The sequence below is a fragment of the Thermobia domestica genome, chromosome 2 (genome assembly GCF_964235325.1).
Source record: "Thermobia domestica chromosome 2, izTheDome1.hap1.1, whole genome shotgun sequence".
NCBI lineage: Eukaryota > Metazoa > Arthropoda > Insecta > Zygentoma > Lepismatidae > Thermobia > Thermobia domestica.
In genome coordinates, this window is record NC_137455.1 from 41,896,569 (window position 1) to 41,915,213 (window position 18,645).

General features: G+C 34.2%; 1 protein-coding gene across 1 annotated transcript in view; it reads right to left on the minus strand.

Moving 5' to 3' along the window:
• Nucleotides 1-18,645, minus strand: part of LOC145671505 (KH domain-containing, RNA-binding, signal transduction-associated protein 2-like) — a gene marked incomplete in the record, with an annotated part of 536,966 nt that overhangs the window by 38,862 nt on the left and 479,459 nt on the right. The window contains 1 exon segment of the mRNA XM_081740697.1: nucleotides 20-117. Within this exon segment, the coding sequence (XP_081596823.1) occupies nucleotides 20-117 (98 nt within the window).

The following is an 18,645-nucleotide window of genomic DNA, read 5'->3' on the forward strand; positions in this document are numbered from 1 at the left end:
TTCTCTAAAGATATGTTACCTGCAGCGCCATTGACAGCAACATTGTCTTGAGATACTTCCTCAATTCCTTCAGTCGTCAAACCATTCCCATTGGCGAAATTCTCGAGAATACCATATCTGCAATAATTAAAATATAGTAAACTTTTCACAAGATAAAAGAAATGAGTCACTTTTTTTTATCGTTGACAATTATAAACGAGCGAATGAAGTAGTGTTTATACTCTGAGGGACTATAGTTTTTCTTTTGACGTTATAATTACATAATTATTTCTGATTTAATATTTCTTGTTTCCGACCATGAATCGACATTAATATGTTCTTTAACTTTCAAATACTATCGTAACAGTGTAATAAAGTTACAGCAAAAATATAACTGTACTCAAAATCTGAGATATAGGTATTCACTCGTAACTATATGTTAACGTACACGTTGGGGATGCGCCCCTAGTGAGCAGACATGTTAGTAAAGGTGAATAAGCACATAATTGAAGATTTGTTTCAGCATTTGATAATACAATTGGTAAAAATATACAGTATAATGAGTTTCTAAGCCTTAATAGGTGTCAGGCAAATATAGAGTTTAAATATGTTTAATAAAATCAATTTGTGGTGCATTGTTTTAAAATTGAAATGTGGTCACTAACATAGAATAAAGTATTTTAGGCCGCTATTTTACAAGACATGTAAGGGATCAATGGAGGTTTATTATAATGCTAATAACTTAAAAATCCTCGAAATAGAAGCATTTTGTTACCACTATATTATCATTTCCTCCTCCAGCTTCAATCACATCCTATTAACCATCAATCTTATTCTGTTTCAACAGTTTTGTAATTACTCTGGCCACAGAGACGGCGTAACCGTCTACGGCCCGCCCGTCGTATGATGGGAATGAAATGCTTTATGTTATGTTATGTTTATGTTATTTACTTTATCAGTAAAGCAGTACATCTGTCGACTGATAAATAGTTTATTATTTATATTGGGTTTTGTGTACGCACAAAGTAAAATCTGAATGAATGCAAATTTGAAACAAATCGGTAGTAATGAGGTAACAAATTTTAATATATCACATAAATTACATACTATGTTCAGTTATCATCTTTTACATGCTTAACTAGATAAATATATTAATACATAAATCCTGATACCCATCTTCCAACGATATTACCAATAAATAAATGGTCATGGTCCCAGAGAAGGCGTTACCTTCTAGGGCCCGCCCATCTTATGATGGGAATGAAATTGCCCATTAAAAAGAAATCATTTTTAAAATATCCAATGAAATCTACAATCGCACTTCAGTAAGTTGAGTTTTGTTTACTTTTAAAATGTAACGTCTCTCCAAAATTAAAACGAGGTCTTACATGAATATTTTTACCCATACTCTGTGTATGTATAAATAGAAATCCTTACATACATTAAGCAGTCCTGCAGCTACTAAATTACCGGAGTACGTTTTTAATAATAGGGCTTATCTTCCAAGCAATCTGAAAAATTATGTTAGGACTTATTATCTGCTTAGGTCTTATTTTCAAGGAAACACAATACTAAGTTTGATTTCAAAGCTAAACTGAAAGGAAAAGCCTGAATGAAAAAGAGAATGATAAAACAAATTTTACTCAAATAACTTTTGATTTTTCATATTTTTATCAGGAAAAAATATAGTGTCACTTAAATATTGGCAGAAATAAAAAAAACTGTGTAACTCAATGGACAAATTTACTAATTAGGAAATCATTTTTAAGGGTTTATTAAAAATGACTTTTTTTTACAGATTAATAATATATACAATTATTTTTTTCAATCCATCATTAATAATTCTCAGCTCACTCTATCAAAAGCCTTTTCTAAATCAAATACAAAAAAGAATTTCACAATCATATCCCGTTTAGCCCATCAAATTTTGTCAAATTTAAAACAGTAAACCTAAGAGCAACTTCTAACATTAAGAAAAGAATGGAGAAAAAGAAAGAAACATATTTTTATGAATCAACTGTCGAGTGACATTATTTAAATAGTCCATTGATTGACCAAAGACTTCCATCTTGAACTGCTATCATGAAAACATCTGTAAAAATGAAGTTAAAATAGCGTCAACTCAAACTGTTATGATGAGGTTTCATCTTGCGCTGCTGAAGTAACAAAGTTTCAGATAAAAACATTTAACAGTAGTAGTGGTCGAAGACTTGGGGAAGCAGTGGTTGCAATATGAAAGATATATACGCTCACACAGGTGCATTCTTCTTTTCCAAATATTATTTGAATACTACAAAATATATACTTGTTGATTCAAGTTTTACATTCTAGCTATTATTACTGCAATATTCAGTTTCTACTGACTCTCAAAAATAATAAACAAAATCACTGTTCAAAGTAAGTTGAGAATTATTATTACCTAATAGAACTTCAACTTAATTAAGCACTACTTAAAGGCATATAAAGTAAGACAAAAAATATCTTTCTTTTTTAATTATTACGTACTCTAGGTACACTTGTAACAAAATAAGACAATACATGATATTTTAACGTCTTATAGCAGGATTTAAAACATATTCGGAACATTTTACAAAACACTGTGTGTGTACTCGACATTTTTATTTAAATTCTATTGTATGCACCATCACCAAGCTCATATTTGTTTCTTTTCTCGAAACAGTTTCTATTTTGTTAAATACAAATTCTTCTCTTTCTAGTCCTCCGTCACTTGCACCCAAGGGGTTTAAGAAAATTCAGTTAAACTTTGTTAAGTAGAGAAATTTGTAACTATTATGGAAGTAGACTACAAGTAGTTGTCAAGTGCTCCAACCAGTTGTCGACAATACGAGAAGAAATAATTGATGCAGATAAGAACTCCCTGCCATATGATCAATGTTAGTGAATATAGTTGCAAAGCTCATGTAACTATAAATATAAACTGCTCTCTTTCAGTTTTCTTATAAACTTTTACAGAGATGTATCAATATTGTCTTGAGCGGAAGAGCAAAGTCTTATATGTGTTTACACACTGTTTAGAGACTTCGAGAACATTCTTGAAAACGTAAGACAATATCAGACAGCAACTGTGGTGGTGCTGAATAGTGGTACGAAATCTTTTTTAAACGTAAGTCCTAATAAGGATGCAACGAGACAAGAGGTGAAAATGTCTCGTTTTGAAAAAAGTGTCATGAGACTGATGTCACGGAAAAGGACACGCAATAATCTAGGTTTTATATATTGCCTCATATCCCAAGAATGTGATGCGTATAGGTTCTCAAAATCCAAATATGTGAGGTTTCGACCTCATTATTTTTTAAGGTATAATTTTAACAAAAAACTCAAAATATTTTACCTTTCATTCTAACCGAAAATCTAACCCCAGCATATATATTTCCATATAAGGGATATGGATATAGGCACTCTTAAAATCAGATTACCCATTAAAGTGGTAACGATTGACTTCATTAACGTACTCGTACACTCTAGCTAACTCTTACCTAAAAAAATCAGAATTCAAAACTTTGCTTTTGATAAAGAGTTATCGTGTGGAGTAAGGGACTACTACGATACTACCATTCAATCCTATACAGTCAATTAGCGTGTTCCTAATAACATTACAATCGTATAATACCTACTAACGTTATCCTAATAATATTATAATCTTATAATGCCTATTAGCGTGATCTTAATAACATTACAATCTTATAATGCCTACTAGCGTGATTATAATAATATTACAATCTTATGTTAGAAATTAGTATGATCCTAATAACACTACAAATTATAATGATTACTAGCTTAGCGTAGTCCTAATAACATTGCAATATTATAAGGTTTGCTAGCGTTATTCTAATAACATTATAATTGTATAATGCCTACTAGCGTGATTCTAATAACATTGCAATCTTATATTGCCTATTACCATGATTCTAATAACATTAGATTCTTATAATGACCACTAGCGTATTCCGAATAACAGTATAATATTATACTGTCTAACAGCGTCATTCTAATGACATTACTATCTCATAATGCCTACTAGCGTAACATTACAATCTTCTAATTGCTACTAGAGTGATCGTAATACCATTATAATCTTATAATGCCTACTAGCGTAATTGTAATAATATTGCAATCTTATAATACCTACTAGCGTGATCCTAATAACATTACAATCTTATAATGCCTATTATCGTGATTCTAATAACATTATATTCTTATAATGATCACTAGCGTATTCCGAATAACAGTACAATATTATACTGTCTACCAGGGTCATTCTAATGACATTACAATCTCATAATGCCTACTAGCGTAACATTACAATCTTCTAATTGCTACTAGAGTGATCCTAATAGCATTATAATCTTATAATGCCTACTAGCGTAATCCTAATAACAATACAATCTTATAATGCCTACTAGCGTGATCCTAATAACATTACAACCTTATAATGCCTATTACCGTGATTCTAATAACATTATATTCTTATAATGATCACTAGCGTATTCCGAATAACAGTACAATATTATACTGTCTACCAGCGTCATTCTAATGACATTACAATCTCATAATGCCTACTAGCGTAACATTACAATCTTCTAATTGCTACTAGAGTGATCCTAATAGCATTATAATCTTATAATGCCTACTAGCGTAATTCTAATAACATTGCAATCTTATAAGATCTACTAGCGTGACCCTAATAACATTACAATCTTATAATGCCTACTAGCGTAATTCTAATAACATTGCAATCTTATAAGATCTACTAACGTGATCCTAATAACATTACAATCTTATAATGCCTACTAGCATCTTCCTAATAACATTACCATCTTATAATGTCTACTAGCATCTTCCTAATAACATTACCCTCTTATAATGTCTACTAGCGTGATTCTAACAATATTACAATCTTATAAGGTCCACTAGCGTAATCTTAACAATATTACAATCTTATAAGATCCACTACGTGATCCTAATAACATTTCAATCTTATAAGGTCCACTAGCGTGATCCTAATGACATTACAATCTTATAACGTCCACTGAAGTGATCCTAAGAAACTAATATGAACAATTTTCGCTAAAGAAATTGCTTCACTTTGATGACTTAGATGAAAATCTAGCCAATATGAATATGAGATATAGGGTAAGAGGGTACAATTTCGAACACTTTAGAAACTTTTTTTATTTTTGAACAAATTAGACGTAAGAACAGGATAATTTTTTGTAAATACAAAGTTTGTAATCTATGTGTTGCGTTACAGAAATTTTAAGAGAAAAGCTCTGTTACAATGTTCATAAACACAATTTTTTTGTTAGCACAGAAACGTTCAGATTTGTACCACATGAGGTACAATTCTGAACACTGGTAGGTACAATTTCGATCACATACATTTTCCACAAATAAATTGTTTCTTACCTTGTGCACCTACACACACTTCATTATACCACACTTGGCAAGACTGGCATCGTATCCAGTCGCCTTTCACGAGGGACTCTTCACTGTAATAGCTCAACTGGCAAAAACCGCATATATCCTCATTTGTTGGAGTTAATGCCCTACTTCTTTGCGGCTGTCTTGTAACTTGAAGCTTCTTTTCTGCAGTAGTCCGGTTAACAACGCAGGATTTCTTAGCCTGTACTTCAACAACGTGAGCGTTGCTTGTAAGATGGAGCGAGGTTAGGAGTTTTCTTTTACGTGTAGAAGGTTTCTTTTCAGGGATTTTGAGGATGTTACGAACCAAAACATTTTCCGGAGAATCGGAGGGTTTTGGTGTAGGTAAGAGAATGGTAGGTCTGTCTCCGTCTTGTGACATAGGAGAACCTGCGGTATTTGGTGTAGGTGAGATAATAGTGGGTCTATCTTGATCTTGCGACGTAGGTGAATCATCAATTTTCGATGTTCCTGGTGCACAAATGTAATTAGTTTTTAGTGTTGCTCCTAGACTGATTTTTTCTTCCGAAGACGATACGAACAGGAGGGAAGGAGCAAATTTGGACTTTGCAACAATGTCGTTCGAAAAGGGCATGATTCCAGTACACGCAAAACCTTTTATGGCCGAGCCAACAGGAGCTGCCTCGTTCCAAGCCTCGCAAAAGAGAGGATTAAATCTGAGCTTCGACAGAGCCTCGTTGGAATGGCGATGTTGCCAGTTTGTTGCTTTTCTGTGGTAGTGTCCCTTCAGAGACTTGAACAAAGTTCTATCTGAAGGTTGAAGAACGTGCGTACTATGAGGTGGTAAACCCACGAGCTCGATCCATTCTCCTGGCAGAATTACAAGGCATTGTCCAGTATAAGCAAAACTTTACCAGGAGTTTTGTATGTACAAAAATGTTTCAACCACCTAAAGAAAAGCCTCTCGTTGATGTATCCAGACTCGCTCAACTCCACAACTGTGCAAGGTGGCAAACCATCATTGAATTCTGACACCTTTAAAAATGATCATCGGTGGAAAGTAAGAGTCAGAAGCATTGCAACAAGCAACGACTGTCACGTTTTCCTCTTTTTGAACATTGGTTAGTGACACGATCTCACGCTTTCCTTTTTGACTTACTATTTTCATGGGTCTGTTATTCAAAGGAATCCCTGTCTCATCCATGTTGTATATGCATTGAGGCTTATCAAACAAATTAAAGTCATTCAGTACACCTTTCAGAATTCTAAAGTAGTTCCTCACTCTTTCTTCATTCATACCTGCAGCTCTAGCTCTCGATAGTCCTTCTGGTTTCCTCAAACTTATGTTTGGGTGCCTTTTCATAAAGGGCTTGAACCAGTCATCACCAGCTATCTTCACATCTGGATTCAATGGGTGCCAAACTCCACAGACCACAGCCACATCAAAAGCAGCACGTTTTACTTGCAAGGGTGTAAGTCTTAATCCTCTGTTCTCAAAATACACTATCCTATTCACCAAAGTCTTCTCCGTTTCTTCCGATAGTACTGTGGGATGTCCAATTTTGCCTGTCACCCGTGGAGTAAGTCCAATCTGTTTTTCCTTGCCTACACGGTCATGAAGAGTGCCTAGTGGAATGTGATACAATGCCGATGCTCCTCTTAACGATATCACCCCATAAGATGTTCTTCATTGCTGTTGCCATATTAGAAAGATCCCACAAAAGACGCTTCTTCTTTTCAGTTTTCCGTCGTGGCATGTGTGATGACAAAACACGAAAAGCACACTAAGAATGCTAGCAAAATTGGCTGATATGTACCTTCACCCTAGTGTTCAGAATTGTCCCTTATTGATGTTCGAAATTGTACCTTTCGCTATACTTTATCTGCGACTAAACAGTTACAAATGCTGTTCGTAGATGGCATCTGGTGTACCATGCTTGTTTCCATCATGGACCGTGCAACATACTACAGTAAACTAACAACCAACATTTCGCAATTTAAAGCAACAATACAACGTCAAACAATGAGCTATTTTATAGTACGACATTTTCTATGGTTGATATACATACCTTTACTTGAAGAATAATTTCTGTACGGCCTCAACAAACACCTAAACACACAACTCTATCAGAAACAAACAAGCACAGGAATCAATGTCAACGCCATATTCTTCACTTAGTGTTGGAAACTGTTGTATTTCGAAAAATGGTGCAAAAGCTTATAGTGTTCAGAATTGTACCTGTTCGAAATTGTACCCCCTTACCCTAATGAATTTTACCTAGGTAATTAGGTAAACATTCATTTAAAAAATGTTGAAGATGAAACTTCAAAATAACACGTTTGATCAATTAGATTATGATGTGTTTACAATACTTGACTACCTGGTTTTTAAAACGGTAAATGAAATTTTTGTTTCCATTTGTTCTGAAGTAACGGAAGAGTGATTAGATTAATGTGCCTTTTGAGTGCATGAAATACTATAATCCATTCAGGCATCCTACTGTTATGTAGGCATATATGTTTCTGTCTCTTAAGAGAAAATAAGCAAAGGCAGCATGGTAATAGCAATTAATAATTCACGCTTAACATAACTGAATGCGATACTTCAGTAAACATACAAATATCTTCTTACCAAACATTAATAATTAGTTTTCATTTAATGTTTGAGATATCCCACCAAGTCATAACTCAGATAAACGGTAATCTAATCAAATTTGAAGTAACTCTTGAAACGAGCTTCCATAAAAGAATCAAATGCTAGTATTATTAATTGAGGAGTTCTATATAATAGGGGCCCATACCGGCATAGACCCCTTTTAGGGAGATTTCATTTTTAAATTCTTCGGTATTAATTCTATATACCTGCAAAATTTTATTCCGATATCCCAAGTCTTGACGTTGCTATAGTGAAGTAATAGAGGTTGTCGTGAGAGGAAAGCAAGTATATGCTGCAGTTATGTTGGTGAAGTAATTTGTTTGAACAGCATTGAACATATCACAGTGTGCTAGCACGAATTCGAGAATAATCTCAAAAAACAGAAGAGACAGTAAAATATGCTAATGGTAAAATTTTGCTCTTGGTTTGTCATTAAATTAGGTATAACAGTGAAACATACCGTATATTTCTTATCCGAGATCACTCTTTCAACTAGTGTGGTAGGAATGTTAGTTTGTGCCGCCTGAAAGTGGCCAAGGAAGAAAAAGTGCTTATTTTTGACAAGTACGTAGAAGTGCTGAAAGCAATTCGAAAATACCCCTATCCTTTTAAGATAAAATATTGGAGACTTGTTATCAAACACTAGAAGAATGGATTCACAACTGTAATGAAAAGTAAACCATCAGCAACTCGATATCCTTTCAAGATTCAGTCCTGTGTACTTTGTTTCAAACCATCGGGTGAAATTTTAGCTGCTGATGCATATACTGGTGCGTACATGCCAAGTAAGTACTTTACTCGATCGCACAAGGACGTAAATCTTGTAGATACTATGTTAGGATGTCAACCACCGCAGCCGAACCCGCAGCTAAAGAACGAGGCGTATGGAGTTAGTCTGCTTTTCGGATCAAAATGCTGTTGCTTGGTACGAGGGAATGTTCCATCAACCTATACATCAGGGATACAGAGGATGTTCTTCACGAGTAGATTTTACCAGCTATACATTATGCATAGACTGTTTCCAGTGCCGAGGATTGTTATTTGTCCAGTTTCTACATAATACATGGACTACTTCAATATATAATTATTACTAGTGGTGGGCACAAAAACCGGTTTTTCGGTTTTCGGTTTTTAGGAAAACCGAAACCGTTTTTTGAAAATTTCCAAAAAACCGGTTTCGGTTTTCTTCAAAACCGGTTCGGTTTTCTCCGAAACCGGTTATCGATTTTCAGCAAAACCGGTTCGGTTTTTCACATGATCCGGTTTTCTTCTAAACCGATTCCGTTTTTTTCTCCAAAATTTGTTCTATTTCTGACCAGAATGGTGTTTCGTTGTTCTCCGGAAATCGAATCCATTTCCACAAAAATAGTTTTATGTGATTTCGAAAAGTTTTCACCGAAACCAGTTTCGGTGAAAAACCGAACCGGTTTGGAGAAAACCGAAATGTCGGTTTTCGGGTTTCGGTTTTTATAGAAACCGGTTTTCGGTTTTTATAAAAACCGGTTTTGCCCATCCCTAATTATTACACACATTTTTCTTTTTACTTTATCTGTGTTCCTTACTTTGTAATTACTTTTCTTTTTTCATTTACACGAGAATCCTAAAAAGTAGTTCTCCCTAAAAAAAAAAAAAGTCTATAAAAGCATTCTTATTCATATTATAAAGAGCCTATAAAAGTATTCATATTCATCTTATAAAAATCCTATAAAAGCATTCATATTCATATTCTAAAGAGCCTATAAAAATATCCATATTCATATTATAAAGAGTCTATAAAAGTATTCATATTCATATTATAAAGAGCCTATAAAAGCATTCATATTCATATTATAGAGCCTATAAAACATTCATATTCATATTATAAAGAGCCTATAACAGCATTCATATTCATATTATAAAGAGCTATAAAAGCATTCATATTCATATTATAAAGAGCGTATAAAAATATTCATATTCATATTATAAAAAGCGTATAAAAGCATTCTAAAAGCATTCATATTTATGTTATAGTGAAACGAACTTTTAGTTTGCTTGTATTTTGTAGAACACAGAGGAAATCCATACTTCTCTTACAGGGTGCACATGCACAAAAGTTAAACATGGTTTCCCGTTATGGGCCCTTATTACATAGAACTCCTCAATTGAAGATTGTCAATTTGTATAAGTAGGATATTTACGTGTAACACATCTGATTTATAATCATACAAACAGAGATAATTATATGATAAATTAGGACGTAGCTAATTCTTATGGAAAGGTGTCACCTGTTAAGAAAATGTTAAAAATCCATAGTTTCATGCAGGTTTGGGAACGTACAGAAAGTTATCAAAATAGTGGAAACATACGAAATTTTGACTTTGTAAAACTATTTGTGTATTGCGACTGCCTTCCGCTATAATAGTGTTGTATTGAACGATAGTAAGCAGTTAGTGATTCGTGCGCGTATTAGGCCAGACGTTAAAATGTTGAGACTTCGATCTACAAAGAAGACAATTGTGTGTGCAGTCCTATTTATTTAAATATAAGAGACAATCATGTCAGTACTTTGCGTTAATTCTTAATACAAGGGCTATTTTTAAGTAAGGTCCTAATGTCAACGTCGAGCTGGCAGCCTATTAGAAATTACATAGGTGTATTTCTCCTATCTGAGTTATTAAGAAATAAACGAATTGTTCAAACATTATCACGAAATGCCTTTAAAAAGGATTATGACTTTACATCAAAACATTAGTAAATGGTGAACTATCCCAGTATCTATTTTTTCTTAGAAATTATATACAATACTCATGGAAATAATTCAAAGTAGCAATAATAATACACCATATTAACTTGCTTCAAAGTAATTAACGATATAACTAATCTAACAATAATACTAAACACTCTGGCATTTAGTCAGCAAAGGATAAGTCGCCACCCAACGTTTAATATTCTGTGTGTAGACAGGGTTAATATATTCGTTAATTAACCATAATCGTTATATTGGTTTACTTTACCTTAACCTGCTATTTATTTGCTGATTTTCTTACCCCAATCCTCTATCGACTTAATTAATTAGTTATTGCTAGCGGCACAGACGAAGAAATCCCCTCGCCGACTTTTTTTTTTTTTTTTTTTTAGTTTAATGTCCCATGATTTTATATCAAAGTTAAGGGAACAATTATGATAATAATGATCGAAATTGTGGAATAAAGAAAGTTGGAGGAAAGGGAAAAATCCACGTACAATGTGTTTGTCCATCACAAACATCACTTGGAACGAGCTCAGGTCGAACCAAGGACCCCACACACCAGAGATTAGTGCTCTATGACCAAAGCATTACTGTCATCATTGACAAATGCAATTGTGGCAGATAAACAAGAATGTCGCTGGCACAGTAGATATATAGCACTCGTGGATTGAGAATTACTCATACACTGACAAACGCTTACTACGCATTTCTCCTCATTCTTTTCTTGGTTTCTTCTATCTCCGTGTCGAATTTAAAAGCGTGCCCTAAACGCCATACACTAGAGTCAATAAGAAATTACTAAATTCAGCAAGTTATAAACGTGTATTTATCACTAATACCTTATCCATTTGCATTGTTCGACTAAGCAAAACGCAAACGCGATATTAAGGCCTTTTCCCAGGTGCATCCGTATTATACAAGCGACGATTAGAAAGTAATATCTAACTCAGCTGCTTCTATGTTGTCCAAGTGGGATCTAGAAGTTATTCTTCAGTGTGGATCTACTACGTGTGGTAGTAATTTTCCTTCTTCACATGTTTCAGACCTACTTACATGCTAGAGACCTTCCATTCTTCACGTGCTTCAGACCTACCTACGTGGTAGTAACTTTCCCTTCCTCACATGCTTCAGACCTACCTACATGTTAGTGACCCGCCATTCTTCACAAGAGTCCGAGCTACTTACGTGGTGGTGACCTCCCCTTCTATATATGCTTCAGTCCTAGCTACGTGATAGTGACCTCCAATTCTTCACATATTTCAAATTTACCTACATGGTAGTAACCACTCTTCTTCACATGCTTCCAACATTACTAAGTCTTAGTGACATTTGCAGTACAATGTTTGAAATGTCATAAATTAAATGTCTAAATGTCCAAATTAGTAATTTTAAAATATTCCGGTCGGAGTTTTGTGCGTTACAGGTATGAAACTTAAACACGATTCCATCTGTACAATCAAGCGGTTATTTAAGCCTCCATGCTACTGAAAGGTTCTATTTTACAAGTGATATTTAGCAGCTAATATCTTGGTCATTGAAATTATATCCTCATTATTCAATTGGCATTTAGAAGCTATCTTACCCGGTTACATCAGCACTATACAAGTGACATTTAGAGGCTAATATCTTCCCTAGTTACACCTCATTATACAAGTGAAATTAGAAGCTAATATCTTACCCAGTTACATCAGCACTATACAAGTGACATTTAGAAGCTAATATCTTCCCCAGTTACACCTCATTATACAAGTGAAATTAGAAGCTAATATCTTACCCAGTTACATCAGCACTATACAAGTCACATTTAGAAGCTAATATCTTCCCCAGTTACACCTCATTATACAAGTGAAATTAGAAGCTAATATCTTACCCAGTTACATCAGCACTATACAAGTGACATTTAGAAGCTAATATCTTCCCCAGTTACACCTCATTATACAAGTGAAATTAGAAGCTAATATCTTACCCAGTTACATCAGCACTATACAAGTGACATTTAGAAGCTAATATCTTCCCCAGTTACACCTCATTATACAAGTGAAATTAGAAGCTAATATCTTACCCAGTTACATCAGCACTATACAAGTCACATTTAGAAGCTAATATCTTCCCCAGTTACACCTCATTATACAAGTGAAATTAGAAGCTAATATCTTACCCAGTTACATCAGCACTATACAAGTGACATTTAGAAGCTAATATCTTCCCCAGTTACACCTCATTATACAAGTGAAATTAGAAGCTAATATCTTACCCAGTTACATCAGCACTATACAAGTGACATTTAGAAGCTAATATCTTCCCCAGTTACACCTCATTATACAAGTGAAATTAGAAGCTAATATCTTACCCAGTTACATCAGCACTATACAAGTGACATTTAGAAGCTAATATCTTCCCCAGTTACACCTCATTATACAAGTGAAATTAGAAGCTAATATCTTACCCAGTTACATCAGCACTATACAAGTGACATTTAGAAGCTAATATCTTCCCCAGTTACACCTCATTATACAAGTGAAATTAGAAGCTAATATCTTACCCAGTTACATCAGCACTATACAAGTGACATTTAGAAGCTAATATCTTCCCCAGTTACACCTCATTATACAAGTGAAATTAGAAGCTAATATCTTACCCAGTTACATCAGCACTATACAAGTGACATTTAGAAGCTAATATCTTCCCCAGTTACACCTCATTATACAAGTGAAATTAGAAGCTAATATCTTACCCAGTTACATCAGCACTATACAAGTGACATTTAGAAGCTAATATCTTCCCCAGTTACACCTCATTATACAAGTGAAATTAGAAGCTAATATCTTACCCAGTTACATCAGCACTATACAAGTGACATTTAGAAGCTAATATCTTCCCCAGTTACACCTCATTATACAAGTGAAATTAGAAGCTAATATCTTACCCAGTTACATCAGCACTATACAAGTCACATTTAGAAGCTAATATCTTCCCCAGTTACACCTCATTATACAAGTGAAATTAGAAGCTAATATCTTACCCAGTTACATCAGCACTATACAAGTGACATTTAGAAGCTAATATCTTCCCCAGTTACACCTCATTATACAAGTGAAATTAGAAGCTAATATCATACCCAGTTACATCAGCACTATACAAGTGACATTTAGAAGCTAATATCTTCCCCAGTTACACCTCATTATACAAGTGAAATTAGAAGCTAATATCTTACCCAGTTACATCAGCACTATACAAGTGACATTTAGAAGCTAATATCTTCCCCAGTTACACCTCATTATACAAGTGAAATTAGAAGCTAATATCTTACCCAGTTACATCAGCACTATACAAGTCACATTTAGAAGCTAATATCTTCCCCAGTTACACCTCATTATACAAGTGAAATTAGAAGCTAATATCTTACCCAGTTACATCAGCACTATACAAGTGACATTTAGAAGCTAATATCTTCCCCAGTTACACCTCATTATACAAGTGAAATTAGAAGCTAATATCTTACCCAGTTACATCAGCACTATACAAGTGACATTTAGAAGCTAATATCTTCCCCAGTTACACCTCATTATACAAGTGAAATTAGAAGCTAATATCTTACCCAGTTACATCAGCACTATACAAGTCACATTTAGAAGCTAATATCTTCCCCAGTTACACCTCATTATACAAGTGAAATTAGAAGCTAATATCTTACCCAGTTACATCAGCACTATACAAGTGACATTTAGAAGCTAATATCTTCCCCAGTTACACCTCATTATACAAGTGAAATTAGAAGCTAATATCTTACCCAGTTACATCAGCACTATACAAGTGACATTTAGAAGCTAATATCTTCCCCAGTTACACCTCATTATACAAGTGAAATTAGAAGCTAATATCTTACCCAGTTACATCAGCACTATACAAGTCACATTTAGAAGCTAATATCTTCCCCAGTTACACCTCATTATACAAGTGAAATTAGAAGCTAATATCTTACCCAGTTACATCAGCACTATACAAGTGACATTTAGAAGCTAATATCTTCCCCAGTTACACCTCATTATACAAGTGAAATTAGAAGCTAATATCTTACCCAGTTACATCAGCACTATACAAGTCACATTTAGAAGCTAATATCTTCCCCAGTTACACCTCATTATACAAGTGAAATTAGAAGCTAATATCTTACCCAGTTACATCAGCACTATACAAGTGACATTTAGAAGCTAATATCTTCCCCAGTTACACCTCATTATACAAGTGAAATTAGAAGCTAATATCTTACCCAGTTACATCAGCACTATACAAGTGACATTTAGAAGCTAATATCTTCCCCAGTTACACCTCATTATACAAGTGAAATTAGAAGCTAATATCTTACCCAGTTACATCAGCACTATACAAGTGACATTTAGAAGCTAATATCTTCCCCAGTTACACCTCATTATACAAGTGAAATTAGAAGCTAATATCTTACCCAGTTACATCAGCACTATACAAGTGACATTTAGAAGCTAATATCTTCCCCAGTTACACCTCATTATACAAGTGAAATTAGAAGCTAATATCTTACCCAGTTACATCAGCACTATACAAGTGACATTTAGAAGCTAATATCTTCCCCAGTTACACCTCATTATACAAGTGAAATTAGAAGCTAATATCTTACCCAGTTACATCAGCACTATACAAGTCACATTTAGAAGCTAATATCTTCCCCAGTTACACCTCATTATACAAGTGAAATTAGAAGCTAATATCTTACCCAGTTACATCAGCACTATACAAGTGACATTTAGAAGCTAATATCTTCCCCAGTTACACCTCATTATACAAGTGAAATTAGAAGCTAATATCTTACCCAGTTACATCAGCACTATACAAGTCACATTTAGAAGCTAATATCTTCCCCAGTTACACCTCATTATACAAGTGAAATTAGAAGCTAATATCTTACCCAGTTACATCAGCACTATACAAGTGACATTTAGAAGCTAATATCTTCCCCAGTTACACCTCATTATACAAGTGAAATTAGAAGCTAATATCTTACCCAGTTACATCAGCACTATACAAGTCACATTTAGAAGCTAATATCTTCCCAGTTACACCTCATTATACAAGTGAAATTAGAAGCTAATATCTTACCCAGTTACATCAGCACTATACAAGTGACATTTAGAAGCTAATATCTTCCCCAGTTACACCTCATTATACAAGTGAAATTAGAAGCTAATATCTTACCCAGTTACATCAGCACTATACAAGTGACATTTAGAAGCTAATATCTTCCCAGTTACACCTCATTATACAAGTGAAATTAGAAGCTAATATCTTACCCAGTTACATCAGCACTATACAAGTGACATTTAGAAGCTAATATCTTCCCCAGTTACACCTCATTATACAAGTGAAATTAGAAGCTAATATCTTACCCAGTTACATCAGCACTATACAAGTCACATTTAGAAGCTAATATCTTCCCCAGTTACACCTCATTATACAAGTGAAATTAGAAGCTAATATCTTACCCAGTTACATCAGCACTATACAAGTGACATTTAGAAGCTAATATCTTCCCCAGTTACACCTCATTATACAAGTGAAATTAGAAGCTAATATCTTACCCAGTTACATCAGCACTATACAAGTGACATTTAGAAGCTAATATCTTCCCCAGTTACACCTCATTATACAAGTGAAATTAGAAGCTAATATCTTACCCAGTTACATCAGCACTATACAAGTGACATTTAGAAGCTAATATCTTCCCCAGTTACACCTCATTATACAAGTGAAATTAGAAGCTAATATCTTACCCAGTTACATCAGCACTATACAAGTGACATTTAGAAGCTAATATCTTCCCCAGTTACACCTCATTATACAAGTGAAATTAGAAGCTAATATCTTACCCAGTTACATCAGCACTATACAAGTCACATTTAGAAGCTAATATCTTCCCCAGTTACACCTCATTATACAAGTGAAATTAGAAGCTAATATCTTACCCAGTTACATCAGCACTATACAAGTGACATTTAGAAGCTAATATCTTCCCCAGTTACACCTCATTATACAAGTGAAATTAGAAGCTAATATCTTACCCAGTTACATCAGCACTATACAAGTGACATTTAGAAGCTAATATCTTCCCCAGTTACACCTCATTATACAAGTGAAATTAGAAGCTAATATCTTACCCAGTTACATCAGCACTATACAAGTGACATTTAGAAGCTAATATCTTCCCCAGTTACACCTCATTATACAAGTGAAATTAGAAGCTAATATCTTACCCAGTTACATCAGCACTATACAAGTCACATTTAGAAGCTAATATCTTCCCCAGTTACACCTCATTATACAAGTGAAATTAGAAGCTAATATCTTACCCAGTTACATCAGCACTATACAAGTGACATTTAGAAGCTAATATCTTCCCCAGTTACACCTCATTATACAAGTGAAATTAGAAGCTAATATCTTACCCAGTTACATCAGCACTATACAAGTGACATTTAGAAGCTAATATCTTCCCCAGTTACACCTCATTATACAAGTGAAATTAGAAGCTAATATCTTACCCAGTTACATCAGCACTATACAAGTGACATTTAGAAGCTAATATCTTCCCCAGTTACACCTCATTATACAAGTGAAATTAGAAGCTAATATCTTACCCAGTTACATCAGCACTATACAAGTGACATTTAGAAGCTAATATCTTCCCCAGTTACACCTCATTATACAAGTGAAATTAGAAGCTAATATCTTACCCAGTTACATCAGCACTATACAAGTGACATTTAGAAGCTAATATCTTCCCCAGTTACACCTCATTATACAAGTGAAATTAGAAGCTAATATCTTACCCAGTTACATCAGCACTATACAAGTCACATTTAGAAGCTAATATCTTCCCCAGTTACACCTCATTATACAAGTGAAATTAGAAGCTAATATCTTACCCAGTTACATCAGCACTATACAAGTCACATTTAGAAGCTAATATCTTCCCCAGTTACACCTCATTATACAAGTGAAATTAGAAGCTAATATCTTACCCAGTTACATCAGCACTATACAAGTGACATTTAGAAGCTAATATCTTCCCCAGTTACACCTCATTATACAAGTGAAATTAGAAGCTAATATCTTACCCAGTTACATCAGCACTATACAAGTCACATTTAGAAGCTAATATCTTCCCCAGTTACACCTCATTATACAAGTGAAATTAGAAGCTAATATCTTACCCAGTTACATCAGCACTATACAAGTGACATTTAGAAGCTAATATCTTCCCCAGTTACACCTCATTATACAAGTGAAATTAGAAGCTAATATCTTACCCAGTTACATCAGCACTATACAAGTCACATTTAGAAGCTAATATCTTCCCCAGTTACACCTCATTATACAAGTGAAATTAGAAGCTAATATCTTACCCAGTTACATCAGCACTATACAAGTGACATTTAGAAGCTAATATCTTCCCCAGTTACACCTCATTATACAAGTGAAATTAGAAGCTAATATCTTACCCAGTTACATCAGCACTATACAAGTCACATTTAGAAGCTAATATCTTCCCCAGTTACACCTCATTATACAAGTGAAATTAGAAGCTAATATCTTACCCAGTTACATCAGCACTATACAAGTCACATTTAGAAGCTAATATCTTCCCCAGTTACACCTCATTATACAAGTGAAATTAGAAGCTAATATCTTACCCAGTTACATCAGCACTATACAAGTGACATTTAGAAGCTAATATCTTCCCCAGTTACACCTCATTATACAAGTGAAATTAGAAGCTAATATCTTACCCAGTTACATCAGCACTATACAAGTCACATTTAGAAGCTAATATCTTCCCCAGTTACAC